Source organism: Artemia franciscana, chromosome 6, assembly GCF_032884065.1.
Source record: "Artemia franciscana chromosome 6, ASM3288406v1, whole genome shotgun sequence".
Lineage (NCBI taxonomy): Eukaryota > Metazoa > Arthropoda > Branchiopoda > Anostraca > Artemiidae > Artemia > Artemia franciscana.
In genome coordinates this window covers 38,555,938-38,578,620 of record NC_088868.1, presented here as the reverse complement: position 1 = coordinate 38,578,620, position 22,683 = coordinate 38,555,938, and the positions used below count along the sequence as shown (strand labels likewise).

At 35.7% G+C, this 22,683-nt stretch overlaps 1 protein-coding gene across 2 annotated transcripts in view; it reads right to left on the bottom strand.

Annotated features, from left to right (window-relative positions):
- The window catches only part of LOC136028399 (Y+L amino acid transporter 2-like), a 61,538-nt gene extending 51,604 nt beyond the window's left edge, over window positions 1–9,934 (bottom strand). Inside the window, exon 1 of one of the 2 annotated variants that reach the window (XM_065706217.1) lies at window positions 9,782–9,934. In XM_065706217.1, coding sequence (XP_065562289.1) covers window positions 9,782–9,922 — 141 coding nt within the window. In that variant the 5' untranslated portion in view covers window positions 9,923–9,934. Of the gene's footprint in view, window positions 1–3,790; window positions 4,042–9,781 lie in introns of those variants that run through there. The other variant, XM_065706216.1, reaches the window with a different exon arrangement.
- Window positions 9,935–22,683: the final 12,749 nt, after the last annotated feature.

Below are 22,683 nucleotides of genomic sequence, written 5' to 3'. Positions count from 1 at the left end.
AATGATGCATTTCTCTTGTAGTATGGTTATGTAAGTAGGTCAATGACCCAAAATTAGACCATCTTTGGAACCCAAATAAGGGTGTATATTCAGGAGATATTAATCCAATGCTACTTTGAAAGCAGTTCATTCTTAATATTTGTGATTTTTATCGAAGGGGTGGTTGTATAGACTTCGGATCAGGCGATTTCAATTTAAAAACGAAAGTTGTAGCTCCATTTTTAACAGTAAGAAGTAATCGGACAGCAACCAGTCAACACCCCCCCCCCATCACACCCATTTTTATCCAAGTGCTTCCAATCCAAATTTTTATATAGCTATTCTGTTCAAATAGTACAAATGTCAAATAACTAAGGTTCCGGTTTTAATACCCCCCCCACCAAAAAAAAACCTTTGGGGCAAGTGCTATAGGTTATACTAGTTGCTCATCGTTAACAAACAAAGTCTTTTTGGAAGGGGTGGTCTCAAAAACTTTGGAAGAGGATGATTCAATTGCAAATCAAAATTTTTGTGCCGTTTTTAAGAGTCAAAAGTGACAAGACGTTAACTAGTTCTCCCTCGCACCTTTTTTTGGCCAAATATATCCGATCAAACTTTTGAAATATCCATTTTGTTCAAAATAGTCCAAAATTCAAAAACTGAAACTTAGGGGTTGGAAAATCCCCCGTTGACCCTGCGGCAAGGGTTGTTCTTTATGCAAGTTGCCCGTGGTTAACATACAAGGTTTTTTGTGGAAGGGATGGTCGTATTAACTTTATAGGAAAATCCTATAACTTTGGCAATCAAAAACGAAAAAAAAAAAATCCAAAAAGCTTTTCAAAGAAAAGTAAAGGTCATATTAAACTTCGGATCAGCAGAAACAAAAATCCATGATAATTCAAACTGAAAACAACCAGAAATTACTATTAAAGAATAAATGAAACCCAAACGAACAGAAATTAAATAAACAATCATAGCACATAAACATACGACAGGTACTAACATTAATCAATGAATAAATCTTAAAACGAGCAAACTTAAAATTGAATTCATAAATCAAGCTTAAAACGAGAAAAAATTACTACAAACAAGAGTTTGGCTACTGTCCCCTTACCTAACTGTAAGAGTCTAAGGCCTACTAAGTAATACTACAAATATTTCTTTAGTAGCCTACTTATTGAAATGTTGAAGATAAAAATAAAAATTACAGTACAATATAATCTTAAACTGCTGAGCTTCCACCAATTAATATCGCAAATATTCAGTTTAATTTTACTAATTTTTTTCAAGGACTTTTCAAGAAACATAGTTTTCAGTACAACGCAAACGACGCAGTAGTTGAAGTGCAACTATCGTCTAGATATGTTTCAGAAAATTAGAACTGCCCTATCCATAAAATTTGCATATAATTTTCGAGATATTTTTACCTTACTCGTACTCTTTCCTCTAATTTAGTTCTCTTGAAGTATTTTCATTTAGCGAAAAAAAATGCAGCCTCTCTGACATAATCTACTTTATATGTGCGAAGTGAAGAACAGAGGATAAATAAGTACGCATAAGCAATAGGTAAAATCATAAACAGGAAAAATGCGCTGCTGCAATTTTTAGGCAAAGGATTACCAATGACAATCTGGATTTCTTTTATTGTGTTTTCAGTGAAGCATAGATTTTCTAACTTCTAGGGCTTACAAGGTGGAAAACATGACTCTTTATTTGACATCTGACAAAAAACCTTAATTTTGAGTTATCATTTTCTTTTTTTATTGGCTTTAATTTTTGTGAGTACAACTTTTGTTTCAAGAAAATTTTAGGCCATGCAAGAGTTTTTAACTAAATTTTGGAAAAGATTTCTAGATGCTTAAAGCCCTAGAAATTAGGACTGAGCAAAGGTAGGCTAGGAAGCTTGAAACACTTGTCTTGTGCCTCACTTGAACAGAAGATCTATAATGCAAGATTTCGTATTTGTAACACAGATATTGTAAAAAGTCAGTCCTCTTTGGAGGAGAGAGGTTTAGAATTTCGTTTTTCAAAAGGTATAGGTCTAGGTTAGGGTCTATTGAGAAGGAAACATGTAGAGGAGACAATTTACTTCCGAAGCAGGATCTAAAGCAAAATCTTGAGGGGGGGGGGTCCAATGTTTGACCAAATTGACTGGTGTATTTTAAAAAATAGTGAAAAATAGAAACAAAGGCAGAATGAGGCCACCAGAAAAATCGTGGGGATGGCATCCACCCACCTTCTTAGATCTGCTGATGCTTACTTCATAATATACAGAATAATTGTAACTAACACATTTTTAGGTAAACTCCACTAGACTGCATCCCAACTCCCCCCTCCTCTAAAGTTTAAACATATACCCCAAATCGTAGTATCTTTTTACGAATTGTGCCAATAAATGTCTTGTTTCGGGTACCTGTAAATTGAATAAACTGTGACCAAAGAAGAACTGGAAAAAAGAGTGACAGATCGTGAAGCGTATTGAAATTATATAGTTTAGTCGGTAAATATTTCACTGTACATATTATTGACTTACGAATAAAGTGAAGATGCGACTCGATGCGTATTTTATGATCTTCCAAAATATAATAATCACTTTTACCACTAATGAGTTTTACTCCTACCCCTATATATACCATTCAGGTTATATATTGACACATCAGGGGGTGGGAGTGAAATTTGATTTTGGTACAAATGAGAGGTAAATTTAAAATTTACCACCCCCCCCCCCTAATGTGCTACCCTGGATTAATATATATAAGGGTGGGGGTAGAATTCATTTGCACCAAAAATGATTATTATATTTGGAAAGAATATAAAAAAGGCATCGAGTGGAATAATATGAACAGCAAAATATTTACCATCAGAGCTACATATTTGTTGGTAAATTCTTCGCAGTTCATATAATTGACTTAGCAATAAAGTAAAAATACCACTCGACGCCTTTATTTACGCTCTATACCAATATAATAATCGCTTCTATTGCAAATTCAAATTTAAGCACTTTTTGAGCTCTTAAAAATGAATGAAGTTTCAATTAAAGTATGAGTTATTGGTCGTTTTCCGACAAAATAATACTACATTTTCTCAGTGAAAAAATTATCTATAATAAGGTTAATTTAGGTTAGATTAGGTCAAAAAGTGCTTAAATTTGAATTTACAATAGAAGTGATTATTATATTCGTAAAGAGCATAAAAAGAGGCATCGAATGGTAAGTTCGCTTTATTGGCAAGTCAATAATATAAACTTTGATATATTTACCAAATTTGTTTCTGATACAAATGAGAGGTAAATTTAAAATTTGCCTCGTCCTTAATATTCAAATATATAGGCTACCCTGAATTGGTATATATAAGGGTAGGTATAATATTTATTTGCACCAAAAATGATTATTTTATTTGGAAAGAGCCTGAAAAGGCATCAAGTGGTATGTTCACTTTAATAGTAAGTCAATAATATGAACAGCGAAATATTTGCCATTTGGGCTATATATTTGTCTATTAGGGGGGTAAAGTGTAGTGGAGTTGTGGTAAAAACGTATTAGCTGTAATACATATTATGAATTAAGAAATGACTTTTTAACATTTTTCCTTCTCAATAGCCCCTAATCAAAACCTATACCCTTTAAGACATTTACCCGGTGGATCACACAATGTCAGAATCCTTTCTTGGAAGCTTGTTTGCCTAACGTAGCAAAATTTCAAGATCATCAAAACTGCAAATCCATAATTTTACCCAAAATTTTGACGTGACCGGAATAATGTACAGGTGGCAACCATGCAACTGAAACCTGTTTCTAGCAAAACGTCATACCTTTGGAGAGACAAAAATACCAGAACCAATAATAGTTCCAACAATAATTCCAATTCCGTTAATAAGCGTAATCTGTCTTCTTGGATCAATTTCTACTTGTTCCTCTGTTTTTTCATGAATAGTGTTTCTAGGATTTCTCATCACTACAACGAAGCAAGAGAGAGACTGATATCACTGACAATGAGCATAAAAGCCATAAATGGGACGTAGCTCCCTGCGTAGCGCTGCCAAGATTAAGTCACGATGAACTTCTAAAACAAGTGCGGTGTTAATCACCAACAATTGTAAACTACTACATTGCTGTTTAACATGTTAATGACAATAATAATAATATACAATAATATATAATATAATAGAATACTTAAAGCGTAAAATTAATAAATTAATTAGATTAAAGTAAAATTAAAGCTTAAAATTAATATAATATAATACTTTAATATAATATAATAATAATCTATACAAAAATAAAATGGCGAAAAACAATAACTCCTTGCCAAGGTAAGCGCTTGAGGACTGCAACAGGGTTTTCCTGAAGGGGAGACATTCTATGCATCGTTTTCTAATGTTTTTATTAGGAAGGGGGGGGGGGGTCAAAGTAAATCATAAGAAATGGGTCTCTATCCCTTCCTCCTCATCTCCCTAGGTGGAACGATGGGAGAATGCATTTACTCTCCTGTACATCGGTACCCCTAAAATTATATGTAAATAAGACTAAAGGAACATGAAACAAACCAGAGGATTCAGGGGGGATCAAGGATCTAGATCGTTAGTGCCCAAGGCAACTACGTTCTGAAGCCGGGACTTGATTGTGCTGAAAGTGTGTCCCAAGTCAAGACCTATCTCGTCTTTACAGCAAATCAGGACTTTTTTCGTACTAGCACCAAGTCTGGTTTTAGCCAGTTTTTGCACTGAATGTCCTAAATTTTGCACCTTCGACTTGTTCGCACAGACCGTATTTACCCTTGTTTTTGGAAAAATCAGAGCTTAGCTCGTTTTGGCTCTGAATCAGGACTCATTTCATTTTTGCACCAAATTAGGAATGAGGTCATTCTGTGCCGAGTAGGGACTTAACTCACTTATGTACCATGTCACCTGAACTTGGAAATTTTTACTCCGATTTTTTCAGCGAACTTCTAATATAACTCTGGTGTTAATTACCACCATTTTTATTATACTACAATGTTGTTGTTTAATGTTTTAAATCAATTCTAGCAAAAAAAATGCCGAATAATAAAGGCTCAAACCATGGGTAGGGGGGTGAGGTGGTGGTGGTAAGTGAGTTTTCCCTGACGGGAAAGTATTTTATGCAACTTTTTTTTAATACTCTTGAGGAGTGGATAAAGATCTATCTTAAGGGTAGGCTTTCATCCCAACCACCTCCGTAGTATGCATCACCATGCAACCCTAGGCCAACACACCTATGTACGCTCCTCCTTCATCCCAATCTATTCATAGCCTCCCTATTTACACCCTCATAGGAAGTCAAGAGCCTAGATCGCTTGTGCCCTGAGTCATCTACGATCTGAAGTTGAGACGTGCCTATACTGAGAGTGAGTACCAAGTCAAGACTTATCTTGCCTTTACAGCGAAAAGGGCTTCCCTCGTGTTTACTCCAAGTCACGCTTTAGTCAGCTTTTGGACTGAGTCACCTAGATTGTGTATTTTCAATTTGTTTGTACTGAGTGTAGTTACCCCTGTGTTTGGACGAGCCAGGGCTTCGATTGCTTCTGTACCAATCCAAAATTTTACTCACTCTGTAGCAAGTAGGGGCTAATGTGTTTATGCACAGCGTTACCTCAATTCAGGAACTTTGACTCAGATTGTTTTCGCGCTAAGTCAGGACTTGATCCACGTTTGCAGCGAGTTATTTAAATAATACAGCCTAGGCTTAGCTCGTGTTTCCACCAGCTCAGGACTTGTCTCTTGAGCTCACCAAACCAGGGTTCGGTCACCTTTACACTCGTAACATGTATCCCAGTAATCTATCCCTTAGTTACTGGTACCTTAAGTTAAGTAAAACTGGTGATTCAACAGAAAAAAAAAATGCCGCAAAAATTTCAAGCTTCTATCCTGAAACTACTCCTAAGGGAAATCCTTGTTTTTTATTCGAGGGGAGAATTTTTTCAGGGGGACGGGAATTGACAAAGGGAAAAAATTGAAGAAGATATAAAAAATTTCTTTGTTTGCATTTTTCTTATGTTTTTATGAGCCAGGCAGAAATTGTGAGGGATGGAGTCAAATGTAGCGACTCCCCCCTCCGGGTAAGGCATTGCCTATTTCTACTTCTCATTTCGATCAGCATAGAAGTAAAACAGTCATTTTGGTTACAAAATCTTGAAACCCCTCGAAGTTATATTCAATTACGGCCTTTATTCCTTTATATCCAATTACGGCCTTCATTCCTTTATATCCAATTGCGGCCTTAATTCCTTTATATCCAATTACGGGCTTTATTCTTAACGAATAAGTTTAATTCGTGCTCAAAGACAAGGTAACCTTTCAAAAATTTGATGAACTCAGTCTTCTGATTTTATAATAGTTGTCCAGTGGCAAAATCTTGTCGTTTCTGATCACTTTTTAACACGTAACTTTTAAGACAGTTTCAAAAGATTTAAAGAAATTGCTCCCGAAGAAAAGATGCAAAGAAAGTGGCCAATCAGCTTTAAGACAAGTCTGAAACTGTTTAGAATACCATTCATGGAGGGTGGTCACCCTAAAAAAGATTTTTTAAATTCAGAAAAAATTTAGACAAAATTCAGATTAAGACAAAAGTTGGTATTTATTTCTCCCTAGCTAATAGCAAACAAATGCCAGAGCCATCCATAAGGGAGCACCGAGTTGGTTACACTAGGCACTGCAGCTATGGGGAAGGGGTGCAGTAACTGAGGAGGTGGGCGCCGAGGCTGGGGGATTGCCCCTTTGATCAAATTTTTCACCCTGATTCGTTTTTTTTATTATATTTGACTACGGAGACGGCACTGTAATTCATTTTTCCCTGGATACCATCAACACTCCGAACGGTTCTGTGAACTGCAATTTGTTTTTGGTCACTGAGAGCCATTTAACCTATTACCATTCAAAGAAAATGTTTCCATTGGCTGTCCGTGAAAAATACCAATTGCGATCAATTGAAGATTTTTCTTATTTAGCGTAGTATTTTTCACAGAAATATAATTTCAATGATCAATTCTAAAAAAAAATGTTAATGTCTATGAAAAAATACAATGAAAGTATACTTTCTTATGAGTTCAAAGCTCTATGGAGCATTACGACAGACAAATAGCCGAAATTATAAGCAAAATGTTATCTATAAATTGGAAAAAATTTAATCAACCTCAGTTTACAAAAATCTTAATGCATTTCAAAGAGGACAATATTCTTCTTGTATTATTTGTGTTACAAAACTTATATTTTTCTAGGAAATCTTAAAAGACAGGGAAAGCAAAACTTGTATTTAATGCACAAACTCGTATTACTTTCTGATAGAGAAAGATTTTTTAGCAAGATTTATTGTTGTATTGTATTGTATCGAAGATTGTATTGTATCGAAATATGATTGTATTGTAGATACAATAGATACAAGATTGTATTGTATCGAAATATTAGTTGTCATTCCTGAACCAGCTTCAAATGGTCATTATTCCTTACTTGATTTTTTGTCCTCGAAACATGTTTCTAAATTTTTGGTTACTATGGGCTAGTTTCGTTCTTTACGAGGCTACCCCTAAGGGGGAAACTATGATATTTAATAAACCAAAAAGGAGAAAAATGCTAATTAAAAACACAGTAATTTTGATGCAACTAAGAAGTGAAATTAGATCTCAAAGGCAACAATCATTCCTTCTCAGTTGCTGTGCACCACATATATATGTGAAACTAGGTTCAAGAACGGACTTGTGATATTTTCAATGAGTTCAGAGCTCTAATGTGAATAAAAAGTGCCAAAAGACACAAAAAAATTTTGGATTTCAAGGGGAGGACAATCCCACCTGGGACGTCCCTAATTAGATGGTCAGTACTACTATATATAGGTAGTTTCCTTTCAACGCTAGCAAATTAACAAATGCAAAGACTACGTCGTCCTTCGATGGTCAAGCTCAAGTGAATATCAGTATCCGCTGAAAACTATGCTCATACAAGAGGAAAATTTGTGAAAAGGAAAAGAATGCTGCTACAGTTATTCAATTGTTAAACTACTACTACTACTAACAACTCAATGTAACAACAAGCCTCAAGAGACCAATTCAGCTCTTTATATCCTCTCAGGAAGTTCCCATTTTCCTTAATTCTTTCCTTACAGCCTTCCAGCCCAAACAGAGACGACCAGCTTCTCGGTTAGCCCTAAAAGGACAATCTTCGATAATCTGTCACCCTTCATTTGCAGAAAGGGTAAATTTTTCGCAGTTCATGTAATTGACTTACCAATAAAGTGAATATACCACCCGATGCCTTTTTTATGTGCTTTACAAATATAATAATTGCTTCTACCGTAAATTCCAATGTAAGCACTTTTTGACCTAACCTAACCTTATTATAAATAATTTTTTCATTGAGAAAATGTAGTATTATTTTATAGAAAACGACCAAGAAAACGGCTCTGAGAAAACGTAATATTATTTTATTGGAGAACAACCAAAAGTTCATACTTTAATAGAAAATTCGTCATTTTTAAGAGCTCAAAAAGTGCTTAAATTTGAACTTGCAATAGAAGCGATTATTATATTCGTAAAAAACATAAAAAAAGGCTTCGACTGGTATGTTCACTTTATTGGCAAGTCAATTATATGAACTGCGAAAAATTTATCACAGAACGTGCCTTAGCCATCTTAACCTTTCTTTCATTAAAGCCCTAAAAACTGGGATTGAACCACACTTTTCGTACAGCCTTCTGTTTGAAATACAGTAAGTCAGTCGGGTACCCAACCCAATCCGTAGGCAATTCCTCTGGAAAATGTCTAGCAAACCCTTCTCTGTCTATCAAATCTCCTTAGCAAATCCAAATCTTAATCACCGAGTCAAAAATAGAATATTCTATAAATCGATAATAGCGCGTTTACACGGACGAGAATTCCCGTCGCGGACAAAGGAATTCTGGTCCACTTGAAAGGATTCCGTTCGTGAATCCGGGTAGAAAAAAAGTCTAGCGACCAGCAAGGATTCCTTTCACCGAGACCGTTTTTGACCAGATCTGCTTGATGTGTAGGCAAGAAGAACGAGAATATTTACAGTTTTGTTGATTTTGGCCGAAAAACAAATAACATGTCAGTAAAGAATCATCCCAAAATTACTGATTTAATCTGTTTGGTGCAGGACAAGCCTTGTATTTATGACACTGCTCACCAAGACTACAAGAAAACAAAGCTAAAAGACTTGCTTTGGGCTGAGATTTCAGAACAGCTGTTCACAACCTGGTTCATTCAGCTGTTCTGAAATCTCAGCCCAAAGCAAGTCTGGGTATCATCCTGCTGGCCTTGCCTGCAACAGGAGCTGTAGCCTGGCTATAGCAGTCCTGTAGCCTGCCTGCAGTGTAGGTGAGATGGTCAAATGACTGCAAAATCCTAACTTTACCTGAAAAGATGGTCTGACCCAGAATCTCCTCTTTCTTCTCTGTCTCTTTTTTTTTTCTTCGGTGCTTTTAAAAGCAGCAGCAATTAATAATGATGCCGTGGCTGCTATCATAATATTCCTGTTGGTTTCGTCCATGCTTACAAAATTTTCAAATTTTCTGCCAAAAGGACAAGAATCTTTTCCCACTGTGTGTAAACATAAATCCTGTCTCCGAGACAGGATTCCCGTCAAGTTTTCCTCTCCGTGTAAACGAACTATAATATTTGCAAAAACCCCCTCTATACTCTGCAGAAAAAGTAAAATCAAAACAAAATCTCGTTATGAATAAATATTAGTCGGAATAAATTCCGAGCGGCAACCATGCAACCGAAACCCGTTTCAAACTAAACATCTGTCAGCTCTATTAGGGAAAGTTTCGCATACCTTTGGAGAGACAAAAATACCAGAGCCAATGATAGATCCAACAATAATTCCAACTCCATTAATAAGCGTAATTTGTCTTCTTGAATCAACTTCCTCTTTCTCCTCTGTTTTTTTATTTAGTATATTTTTAAGATTTCTCATTGCTACTGCAAAAGCAAGAAAGACACTGATCGCTAAGAAGCCATAGATGAAACGGAGCTTCCTGCGTATTGCTACAAAGATTAAGTTACAACAAACTTCCAATATAACTATGGTGTTAATTACCAACATTTGAACATTTCTTCATTGTTGTTTAATACGAGGGGGTGACCACTTTCCGTCCACCTTATGTACATCTCAGATCACCAATTATGCCATAAGTTCCACCACGTTTTGAACAGTTTGCACCACATCTGGCACACTTGTGGCGCGCGGTATCTTTTGTTACTGATTTCTGAAATTTGGCATCCCCTCCGAAAAGCAGCTTAATGATCAATTCAAAGCAAGAATAAAAAAATTTAAAGGGGTCGTGTTATTAGATAAGACGACATGTCAGGATTCTTCCACATTAGGAGAATTTAGAGGCATTATTTTATAATTTTTTTGCAAGGTTCCTAAAAACTGACCTTAAGCCCCCTCCCCGTCTCACCTTTGTTTACTCTTGCAGATCCTAAGTTTTAATTAGGGGTCAATGGACAAACAACTAGAATGTTATATGAATACCATGAACTTTGACTATTTTTTGAAATCAGGACGGAGATCATTTTCACACTGAATTAGAAGTTAACTTGTTTGTCCGCCAGGTAATACGAATTCTGTAGCTTAGGTTTACCTCTTTCATGTACTGAACCCGAACATAACTCTATTTTACATCTAAAGAGGACAAAAACAAAAGGACAGAAGGTAATTTGCAAAGTCTGAATACTTTTGGATTTATTAATGTTAAGCAAGAGAAAAACTTTTAAAATTTATTTCGTTTCAGTAAAGCGAAAATTATATTCTGGTCTTCAAAAGGCATGGGGGGGCGTCGGACCCACTTTTCATTGTTTATGCTCGTTTTGAGTTTGATTCAGTTATTTGTTGTACTTTCTGTTGGTTTTGGATTTCATGTATTTATTGATGGTGATTTGTGGTAGTTTTACGCTTGGAAAATTATTTGACTATTTCTGCTCATTTTTGTTCAATGAAGCTCTTTACTTTATTTTCATAAACTTACTTTTTTAAAAGAGTGTGTTCAAAGTAATTTCAATTTGTTTTTTATTGAAATAAAATTTTTTATTGGAAAATATATATTTCAAATCTTTTCGGTTTTTTAAATAGTTTGTGGTAACGAACTTTAGGTAGGGACCAAAGCGGCAAAATAGAAAACAAAACTCTAAGAAAAAGGGTCTTGAAAACAACGGACACATAAAAGAAAAAAATTGAATTCTAATGCTTTTTCAAAATTTTTAAAATTCATAAAGTTTAGTGTTACCCATAAAAAGATACGAACCTTAAAAATTTGCAAAATTTGGAAAAAATCTAATATAAAGTGATCTTATTGAAAATTATACCATCGGATTCAGCTTACCAGAGAACCCTATAGAGGTTTTGATCTCTATACACAAAAATGTCAGCCTTTGTTTTTTTTTTTTTTTACCAGAAGTAAGTTCACGGATGCGTATTTGTTTTTCCCAGGGGTGATCGTATCAAACCAGTGATCCTAGAGCATCGAGAGAGGGTTAATTTGATAAGAAATCGAAAGTTCTAGTGCCCTTATTGAGTGACCGAAAACATTGGGGGGGGGCAACAACCCCATCCCAAGCCTCTATTTGCCCAAAGTTGTCTGATTAAAATTTTGCGATGGCCATTTTGTAACTATATCTTTGATGATGACTTAACCGCCCACGGCTCCTGGCGAAAGGACTGCAAGCTATGGATTTTGTCCATTGTTAAATGGGTACCTGGAGAAATCTGGGGAAGGTAAACAGGAAGAGTGTGCGAAAGCACAGGATGGTTCGCCCCCAGCTCCCCATTACACTTCCTGGCTGAGGGGCCAAGAAACGGAGATAAGCACCGCCTGTAGGGACTGTAAAGTCTAATGCCGTATTCTTTAATAATTCAAATTCTTCAAACAGAAATAATTCGATGGGCGGTGGATTTTCGTGGGGCAAGGGAATTTTTCATTGGGAGGGTCACATTTTCCAGCGTTATTTAAAAACGATCAGAGATTACAAAAAAAAAACATTTTTTCGGCTGAAAGTAAGGAGTAACATTAAAATTTAAAACGAACACAACTTATCAGGATATAAGGGGAGTCCTCCCCTCAGTAAATCAAAAATTTTTGGAGCAAAATATCAAACTTTAGAGTAAAGAATGAGGTATTGAGGAGATGTTAGTCCCCCTCATGCACGAAATAATTTCTGTTTGTTTTAAGGTTTATTTCTGCTCCCTACTTTCAGCTGAATAAAATACTTGTTTTCTTTAATTTATTTCTTTAAGAATGCATAGTCTGATTTACTATTTAAATGTTGAAGAAAATTATTCCGAAATCTTTAATTAAACACTCCCTTTTTGAAATCTGCACACAAAAATGCTATTGTTGAATTTAGTTATACACTTCCCCAAGTTTTTCTGAAAAATAGAACTTAACACTATACCCCTAAAATTGTATCTATGGTATCTTGACAACCTGGATGCATGGACACTATTTTTTGTTTGGTTCAAATGCAAAAGCAGAAATACTAACAGTAGTAGCCTACAAGTTTCAACTTAATATTGTCGGTCTCTCTTGAGATATTGTTGAAGCGTCGTATTTACAAACACCTTGCACACAGTGCCTTATGATTTAGGTTTAAAGCAGCATGAACTTTCCATAGAAGTTCCCACTTTATACCCTATTCTAGGCTATACCCTTTAAACTTGTTCTTCCTGATCTACAGTAAAATAACTGAAACAACTGGTTCAGTTACCAAGTGACCAAATGATTATAACTTGAAAAAGCGGATTGTTTTTATTTGCTGGCTTTAAAAGTATAAATTCCCTTAGAACTTAATATTTTCATTGTATTTACATTATATTTGGATCTGTGTCACCACAACACTAGCGGACATTTTTTTTTGGTGATACATATAATTTAAAAACGTCACATCATCCCAGTGACGTTTGTACAGAGGTGAGCGGAAGCGAGTAGGAAGAGTGGTATTAGTACCAGTGGCTATATGGCCTTAACTTGTTGGGAAAGGTAGATAGATTACCCGCACCTCCTAAAAGTTACGTCTAGAACTGTGAACTGCGTCCTTGAAAACTAACATCGAACAGATCAACAATAAGCAGATAACAGTAAGCCCGTGTTGAACTTTGTGGAAACCAAAAACACTACAGTCAGCACAGGTGTGAAGTTTTTCAATGAAGGTTTAATCCATTCTCCTCACTCGATAATGTATGATTTAGATCGTGATCTTGACGAACAGTGCGTCAATAATAGATGAACTCAAACAACCTACGATTTATTCATGTCCACAAGTATTTCGGATATCCATTATTACGGTATATATCTGCCCCTGTTAAGCTGCTCTTTAAGGATCCCATGTCTTGTAAGCACGCCTTAAAAAGCAGGAGGCTTGGGACTTCCCACGCCACTTGGTACAAAATGCGGCTATGATGCCTCTCCAGGATAACCTCTCCTGTGTCTTCGGCCAAAAATCATCAAGGGAGGTCCTTGAGACCACTGCGGCTTTTTCAAGGCATCGTCAAGTGTAGCCTTCTGTCGTCCGTACCGTTGAACTCCGATAGGTGTCCAACACCAAATATTTTGAGACTGGATATTGCTGCCCATTCTAACACCATGTCCCCAATATCGCCACCGACTTTATCAATGACGAGCGGATGTTAATGCTCCAATCTAACGAATGAATTCGTATTTTGTCTGTTCAGTTGTCTCCGAGAATTTTTCAAAGACAATCTTTGTCAAAACTTTAAATTCTTTATCTAGCTGTTTTGTCAGCGCTCAACTCGCAGAATCACACATTAGCACTGAGAGGAAATTACTATTGAACAGCCTCAATTTTAGCTCATGTTGCAAACGCATTAAAAAAAAAATTAAATAGCAGATTTCAGAGATCGAAAAGTATTTCTTTCAGTCACATCATGTTTAACTTCCACAATGAACTGTTAAGAGCATGATTGCAACACTGATTCCTGCATAAACATTTTCGCTTCCAAAACCACTTCAACGACTCGTATAAATTTAGAAGAAATGACACTACTAATACAAACAACTCACAGCAGCACCAAGCCCCCTGAGGCCAAAACAGCTACGCACGCTTCTCCTCCATCCCAATCTATTCAAAGCATCCCTATTTACACCCTCCCATGTAGTTCCCATTTTCTTTAAATCTTTCTTTATGACATCCTCCAATCCCAGACGAGGACAACCTTCTTTCTGTTAGTCCATTTATCCCTACTTATGCAAAACTATGTATACACTAGGCATATAAAAATTTAGATGAAGTAACTCTTCTTTCCTGATGTTCGACAGCTATTGCACCAAATACAGGGAAATTGTGTACACTTCAGTGGTTTTCCATATTTCATATGTCAGAGGTGTCATTAAAAATTCAGACAATCTTTCCAAATTTTATCATCATACTGAAATGTTGGATATCTGATCGAAAAAATTGCACAGAGTATGGCTTGATAAACTTTCAATTATTATGCTTGTTAATTGCTCCTTCAGTAATTTAATGATAATGGTATTCTTCAATATATAGATTAATAAGAAACAGAAATGAAGGGAACAAATCACTGCTTTGATAACCGCCCTCATATATTATGATGAAATTCAACTTTGTATCTGTTTTGCAGTTGTAAAAGTCCTGAGACTTTGGGTCTGCTACTTTCAATTTGCTAATACTTGGTGGAGAGTTCTTGTGACATGGAGGTAGGCGAAGTATATGCATTGCTAATCGTAAAAATATCCATCTTATTTTGAGCTGATTAGTTTTTATTTTTCAATATTCAAAAGGGAATCGAACAGAAAATGTGAAGTATTGCAGTGACATTTTAAAGACTAGCAAGAAACGCTTGGCTAGCATAGAGTTTACATAAGACAACAGAGGCACAAGCTGCTGAAATTTGACATTTAAGCTAATCAAGAAGCAGCTTACAGGCGCAGGGGAAAGAAAAATCTTTTTGGAAGGTTGAGATGTATGTGGCAATAAACTGGATGGATACATCTGTTTCAAATAGGTACACATGGAACTGATTTATCCACTTCTTGGATATTATGGATTTTTCAGAATTTAAGTATTGTCTATTTTTTGGGTGTTCAGCTTATAGATTTTCGAAAATTTCAGTATTCCGAAGTAGGTTCCGGCTTATATCAAAAACGTTAAAAGCATAATATACTAAAAATAGAATGATTGATGCTATAACTACGGGCAAAGATTTTTAGCGTCGATAGCAGTTATTGAAAATACCGGGTGGTCTGACTGCTCCTTGATGGACCCCTTTCTTAACTGGAACAAATCCAGTACGAGCCATGCTCTACAGAACAACCGACAACATCAAAATTGATTTCTATATGAAAGAGCAGGATATTGTCCAAAATATCTTCAAAGGATCACTTCATGAAAGGATTAGGACCGGAGAACTCCGATTCATCATACAAGTGCCACTCATCTTCAGGAACCTCGAAAAGAGATATAGCACAACAGAGGGTTTCTGAACGAAGTAAACACGTAAATAATATTCGATCTTGTCTTGCATAAGCAGAGTAATCATCGACAAGACTCTTAATAAAAAGAAAGAAGCTTGAAAAATTTTCTCTTTATAGAAACTCATAATACTATTGATGAGCCGAGAATTTTGACGCTCAGCATTATTTCCGCAAAGAAAGCCATAGATTACTTGACAACATGAAATAATAAAATTGGAGTTCCTCGCCTATCTAGGAATAATTCCTTTTCAATCTCGATGCAAAGAAACCGCTAGTTCTTATTAAAAATAAGGAGGATGGGAGGAAGGAAGGATGAGAGGATTTCCGCAAAGTTAACATTCAAATATGTCTGAATATCATTTCCAGGCAACTGAAGTAATCCCTGAAGATGATGACATACAAATTTTCATTTGAGCGTGATGGGCACGCTCAAATTGAAGATTTTGAAATACAGCACTTTCTTTTGAAAGTAGCACATTTTTGGCAGTTGTGGAAAGTACGTCAATTTTACTCAAGTGGCAACCTTGGTGGTTAAGCTGCAACATGCGGAAGCGACCGGCCAAGATCACCTCTCAAGGAAAAGTAATATCATAGACACCAGATGAGGCCTACCTGCCGTCCAAAGCAAAAAGAAGTATAGTGATTTTTCATACATATGTGAACATAGATATATGTATATAAATGCAACTGATTTTATCGACCATTAGAGGGAAAAACAGACGTCATTACTTTTTGGATCAGTATAAATACTAAAAGTTCTGCTTAAGCCTTGTAGTCTTGTTCCAGTGTTTTTTGTTTTTTTTTTGTATATATTTCACAAAAGTGTTTTATTCTTGTTTTCTGTGGTCCATTATAAGCAAAGTTTCTTGGGCCTAGTAACCGCTGTGCTTTTGTAATAGTTTTTCTTTTAGTATTAATTGATTGATTGAATGAAGTAAAACGATTGATTCACTATGTTAAATTTTGACATTTCCTATTTATTAGATTCCACAATTGTTTCTAGTTCAATTCATCTCAGCCCTTCTTCCTCCCAAAATATCTGGAAATAAACCTAGGAAATCAAAACCTTTCTGGTTTTGCAGTGTTTTTCTGTAATTATTTCTCATCAAGAGTGGGTTCTCAGTGACAATCAGTGCTTGTTTTAAAAGTCCCCAACAAAATCAGGAAATAAGCCCTAAAATAATTGGAATAATTGCTAAGGGCTATGCGGTGGGAGGAAGCTTAATTTTATTTAAACTTAAATTAACTTTAAAATTTCATTAACAAGCAACTGGAAAAAAAGATCTCGAGTGCATTCTTGTTCTTTATGAATGGATAAAGCGAAAATTAGTTTCAAAATATGCTCTATTGGAATCCTTTAGAAGAGACTAGCAAGTGACGGATGGAATTTTCAAGTCAATAGGGGACAGGACACTGCTGATTGGCGCCAAGAATGTTTTATTTCTTTAATCTGGGCGAACGTAAAAACATCGAAACTACAATGACTCCTTTCGTACCAATCTTAAAACTAAGTTTCGGCTATTTTTTTTTATACTTAGTGCCTACGTGGTCCAGGAGCTTGTTGGAACAAGTTTCTAGCCACTGACAAAAACCTTTTTGATATTCATTCAGGTCCCATTTAGGGATTTTGCTTAGGTCTTTTAAAGACATTTTGTCTTTGCTTAGGCATTATAAAATATTTTTTCTAAGATTGAGCATAGTGTTCATTATCATTTTCAGTGCTTAGTTTCTACATTTTTGTCCCCTAAAGTTTTACAAAGTTATGTTACTCCTATATCAACTGAAAGCATTGTAAATTGTATCCTTAAACTTAAGTCTAAATCCATCATCTTGATGAGATTAGCGCTCATCCAGCACTAGTCACTCAGCTCCAATTACTTTTTCAGTTCTGTTCATGTTTGTCAATGGTGCCTGATTCCTTCCTTTGCGGAACAGTAACTTCTATTCTTAAACGTGGAAGAGACCCTTGTGAGTGCAGTCCATATAGGCCCATCACTGTTGCTTCCAATATTAGTAAGATTTTTGAATTTGTTCTGCTCCCATTTATTACTGAACAAACTGCGAAAGACTCGAATCAATCTGGGTTTCAACATCGTATTGGGAGCCAACATGTGCATAAGGTTTTAGCTTCAATTCTTTGTGATGCCCAGTCTAAAGGTAATGAATTACATATTTGTATTTTGGATGTGTCTAAAATCTTTCGATAGAAAGATTTAAAATCCAGGCAAAAGTGTGGCACACTTTATCAGTTTGAATTGAACCCTTCTGCCATAGATGTACTTAAATTTTGGTGTAGTAATTTGTTTCTTCGTTTAAACTCTGCTACAGGAACTGCGGTAATATACCAGTTCAATCTGGAGTGCGACAGGGTGGAATGCTATCGCCTTCTCTGTTTAATGCTTGCATTCAAAATGTGTTATCAGGAATCAGGCCTGCGTATTTTAATAATATATCTGATGTGTCTTAAATTGCTTACGCAGACGACCTGCTAAACGTATTTCTATGATGTTCCAGGATGTTGGTCAGTTTTTGAATGTTGATAAATGCGAATATTTAGCTATCAGTCCCAAATCGTCAGCTCATAATTTGTCTTGCGGATCCTCAGTAATTCGGCATGTTGGGAGTTTACAGTGGTTAGGGATTAGTATCTGTTCTACATTTCCTTTTTTGCGACTTCGGGTTCTGAGAGACGTTAACAAGAGATGAAGATTGGATATGCGAAAATTGCACCTAACCGTGGAAAATATTCACGCCGAGCTTTAGCTACAATAAGTTCCACATATTGTGACCATTCTGTCTTGTTTTTAAGCGGAATATGTTCGTTATTGAATAAGAATGATTATATTGCTTATTTTAGATATTGCAAATTTTTACCGTACCTTCCCACTTCATATCGTAATACACGTATTACTAAGAAGTATGGTGCTACCGACATTATCCAATAGTTTGAGTTTGAGATTTAACAAAACATGCCTTTGTGCCTCTAGGCCCAAACCATAACATTAACCATGTGTTTTGTCTATGATTAAGGTTTATGTTATCTATGTTTAATGTCCTTCTAGTTTAAGGTTTATGTCCTTCTAGTTTAATGTATTCCACTTGTTTTGTATAAAAGAGCGTCAAAAATAAATTATCATTATTATTAATGTTAGGCAAACGGGCAGCAAACTAGAAGTTAACTAGTTAACTAGAAGTTAACTAGAAGTAAGGGATAGATTGGCAGTGCTGTTGCCATCCTTCTGCCTTAGTCAGGCCCCTAAGTCCAATTTATTTTATTGCAGCTAGAAGACTCATATCCAATATCCACAATGATCTTTTAGTGAATTAAATAAAAAAACAAGTTTTTTTTAGCTGAAAGTAAGGAGCAACATTAAAACTTAAAACGAACAGAAATTACTTCGTGTATGAAAGGGACTGCTTCCTCATCAACGCCCCGCTCTTTATGCTAAAGTTTGACTCTTTTTCTTAACTCTGCTTTTTAAAACAGTAAAAAACTTTAGCGTAAACAGCGGGGCGTTGATGAGCAAGCAGCCCCTTCTGTTCGTTTTAAGTTTTAATGTCGCTCCTTACTTTCAGCTAAAAAAACTTGTTTTTTATTTATTTAATTTCTGGACGTTTTTGAATTAATGCATGTTTTGATCTTGGCTCTCCGCACATAAATAATTAAAACAAAATTTGCATATTAATTAATTGCAATTAATCTGAAGATTTTTAGAAAAAAGAAGCGAAGGAGGAGGCCTAGTTGCCCTCCAAGTTTTTGATTTCTTAAAAAAGCAACTAGAACTTTTAATTTTTTACAAACGTTTTCATTTGGTAAAAAATATACGTAACTTACGAATTAACTTACGTAACGAACTTCTATATTCGTATGTTTTTATTGCGTATATGAGGGGGTTTAACCCTCGTCGATACCTCGCTCTTTACACTAAAGTTTAGATTGTGTCCCAATTCCTTAAGAATATCCTCTGAATCACAAAGGCCGTAGAATAAATAGTTGAAATTACTAAAAATACTTTAGCGGAAAGAGTGAGGTACAACGAGGAGGTAAACCCCTCATATGCGTAGTAATTTTTGTTTGTTTCAAGTTTTAATGCTGCTCCTTACTTTCAGTAGAAAAAACTTTTCATATTTATTTTTTCAAATAAAGCTAGAAAATCCTGCGCCCCCTTCATTGAAATTCTCTTTTACCAGAGAAGTCTCTCTAGAGAAATATCCTCCCACGTAGCCCCCCCCCCTCAACTCTCCCCCCTGAAAAAAAAAATACCCCTGAAAACGTCTGTACACTTCCCAGTAACCATTACTACATGTAAACACAGGTCAAAGTTTTCAACTTGCAGCCCCTCTCACGGGGACTGCGGGGGAGTAAGTCGTCCCTAAAGACATAGTTATTAGGTTTTTCGACTAATGTGAATAAAATGGCTATCTCAGAATTTTGATCTGGTGACTTTGGGGAAAAATGAGCGTGGGAGGGGCCCTCCAATTTTTTTGGTCACTTAAAAAGGGCACTAGAACTTTTAATTTCCGTTAGAATGGGCCCTCTCGCGGCATTCTAGGACCACTGAGTCGATACGATCACCCCTGGGAAAAAACAAACAAAACAAAAACACAAAAAAAAACAAGAAAACAAATAAACACGCATCCGTGATCTGTCTTCTGGCAAAAAATGCAAAATTCCACATTTTTGTAGATAGGAGCTTGAAACTTCTACAATAAGGTTCTCTGATACGCTGAATTTGATGGTGTGATTTTCGTTAAGATTGTATGACTTTTAACGAACTGTAGTAAGGAGCGACCCGGCTCAATAGTAACCAAAACTCTAAAAAATGGAATTTTGATACCAATACCTACATCAAAAGAATCGCATTTTAATGCTGATTTTAAATATATAAGTTTCATCAAGTTTAGTCTTACCCATCAAAAGTTACGAGCCTGAGAAAATTCGCGTTATTTTAGAAAATAGGGGGAAACGCCCCCTAGAAGTCATAGAATCTTAACGAAAATCACACCATCAGATTCAGCGTATCAGAGAACCCTACTGTAGAAGTTTCAAGCTCCTATCTACAAAAATGTGGAATTTTGTATTTTTTGCCAGAAGGCAGATCACGGATGCGTGTTTATTTGTTTTTTTTTTTTTCTTTTTCCCAGGGGTGATCGTATAGACCCAGTTGTCCTAGAATGTTGCAAGAGGGCTCATTCTAACGGAAATGAAAAGTTCTAGTGCCCTTTTTAAGTGACCAAAAAAATTGGAGGGCACCTAGGCCCCCTCCCACGCTAATTATTTTACCAAAGTCAACGGATCAAAATTCTGAGATAGCCATTTTATTCAGCGTAGTCGAAAAACCTTATAACTATGTCTTTAGGGACGACTTACTCCCCCACAGTCCCCGTGGGAGGGGCAACAAGTTACAAACTTTGACCAATGCTTACATATAGTAATGGTTATTGGGAAGTGTACAGGCGTTTTCAGGAGGATTTTTTTGGTTGGGGGAGGGGTTGAGAAGAAGGGGATATGCTGGGGGAACTTTCCATCGATAATTTATCATGGGGGATGAAAATCTCCATGAAGGGAGCGCAGGATTTACTAGCATTATTTAAAAACACAATGAAAAAATAAATATGAAAAAGTACTTTCACCTGGAAGTAAGGAACAGCATTAAAACTTAAAACAAACAGAAATTATTACCCATTTGAGGGGCTCACCTCCTCCTAATACCTCGCTCTTTACGTTAAAGTATTTTTAGTAATTTCAACTATTTATTCTACGGCTTTTGTGATTCTGGGGTCATTCTTAATGAATTGGGACAAAATTTAAGCTTTTATTGTAAAGAGCGAGGATCTGACAAGGGGGCGAACCCCCTCATATATGTAATAAAAATATGAGAATACAAAAGTTCTTTACGTAAGCTAATTTATTAGTTACGTAAATCTCTTACTAATAAAAATATTCGTAAAAAATTAAAAGTTCTAGTTGCCTTTTTAATTAACCAAAAAATCGGAGGGCAACTAGGCTTCCTCCCCCGCTCTTTTTTTCTCAAAATCATTCGATCAAAATTATGAGAAAGCCATTTAGCCAAAAAAAAAAAAAAAAATGCAAATTTCGTTTTAATTATTCCTCTGCGGAGAGCCAAAATCAAAACATGTATTGATTCAAAAACGTTCAGAAATTAAATAAAAAAAACAAGTTTTTTTAACTGAAAGTAAGGAGCGACATTAAAACTTAAAACGAACAGAAATTACTTCGTATATGAAAGAGGCTGCTTCCTCATCAACGCCCCGCTCTTTACGCTAAAGTTTTTTACTGTTTTAAAAAGAAGAATTGATAGACAGAGTCAAACTTTAGCGTAAAGAGCGGGGCGTTGATGAGGAAGCAGCCTCTTTCATATACGAAGTAATTTCTGTTCGTTTTAAGTTTTAATGTCGCTCCTTACTTTCAGTTAAAAAAACTTGTTTTTTTTATTTAATTCTCTCAGGGTCGTAACTTTTGATGGGTATAACTGATCTTGATGAAACTTGTATATTTAAAATCAGCATTAAAATACGATTCTTTTGATGTAACTATTGGTATCAAAATTCCATCTTTTAGAGTTTCGGTTACTATTGAGCCGGGTCGCTCCTTACTACAGTTCGTTACCACGAACAATTTGAAAGACTTTTATCAAATAATAACTATTTAATTAAATAAGACAATACTGAAACTTACAGTTAGAAAAAAAAGACGTAGGAAAAAAAATGGTTAAGTCCGATGGAGTAGGCCTAAAGCAAAAAAATCACTATATTTGCCAAATATGAATTTTGTTATTCAAGAAAAGGCATAAGTATTCATCATGAGATACATTTTTTACTATCCATGTAAAATTAGGCTTGTATTACTTTTTTGGCAATGCCAATAAAAGAAATGTTAAAGAAACTGAACTAACAAAAAACCCATAGAAAAGCTAAACCTAGTCAAATTTCAATTTGTTTCTATGACCGAGAATAATAATCACGAATCAATGAGTCGCAAGCTTTTATGATTGCAATCTACCAACACATTCTGTGGATGACAGATGGCCCAAGATTGTCCTTGTCGGTCAACCATCTAATGCCAAACAAAAAGAGGGCCGTTCCCGAATGGGCGGGGGGATGCCACAAGGAAAGATTTCGGAGACATAGAAACTTCTTGGGAGGATGCAAAAAGTGAGGGCTTTGATTAGATTGAGGAGAAGCATAGTCGTCTGTGTTGGCC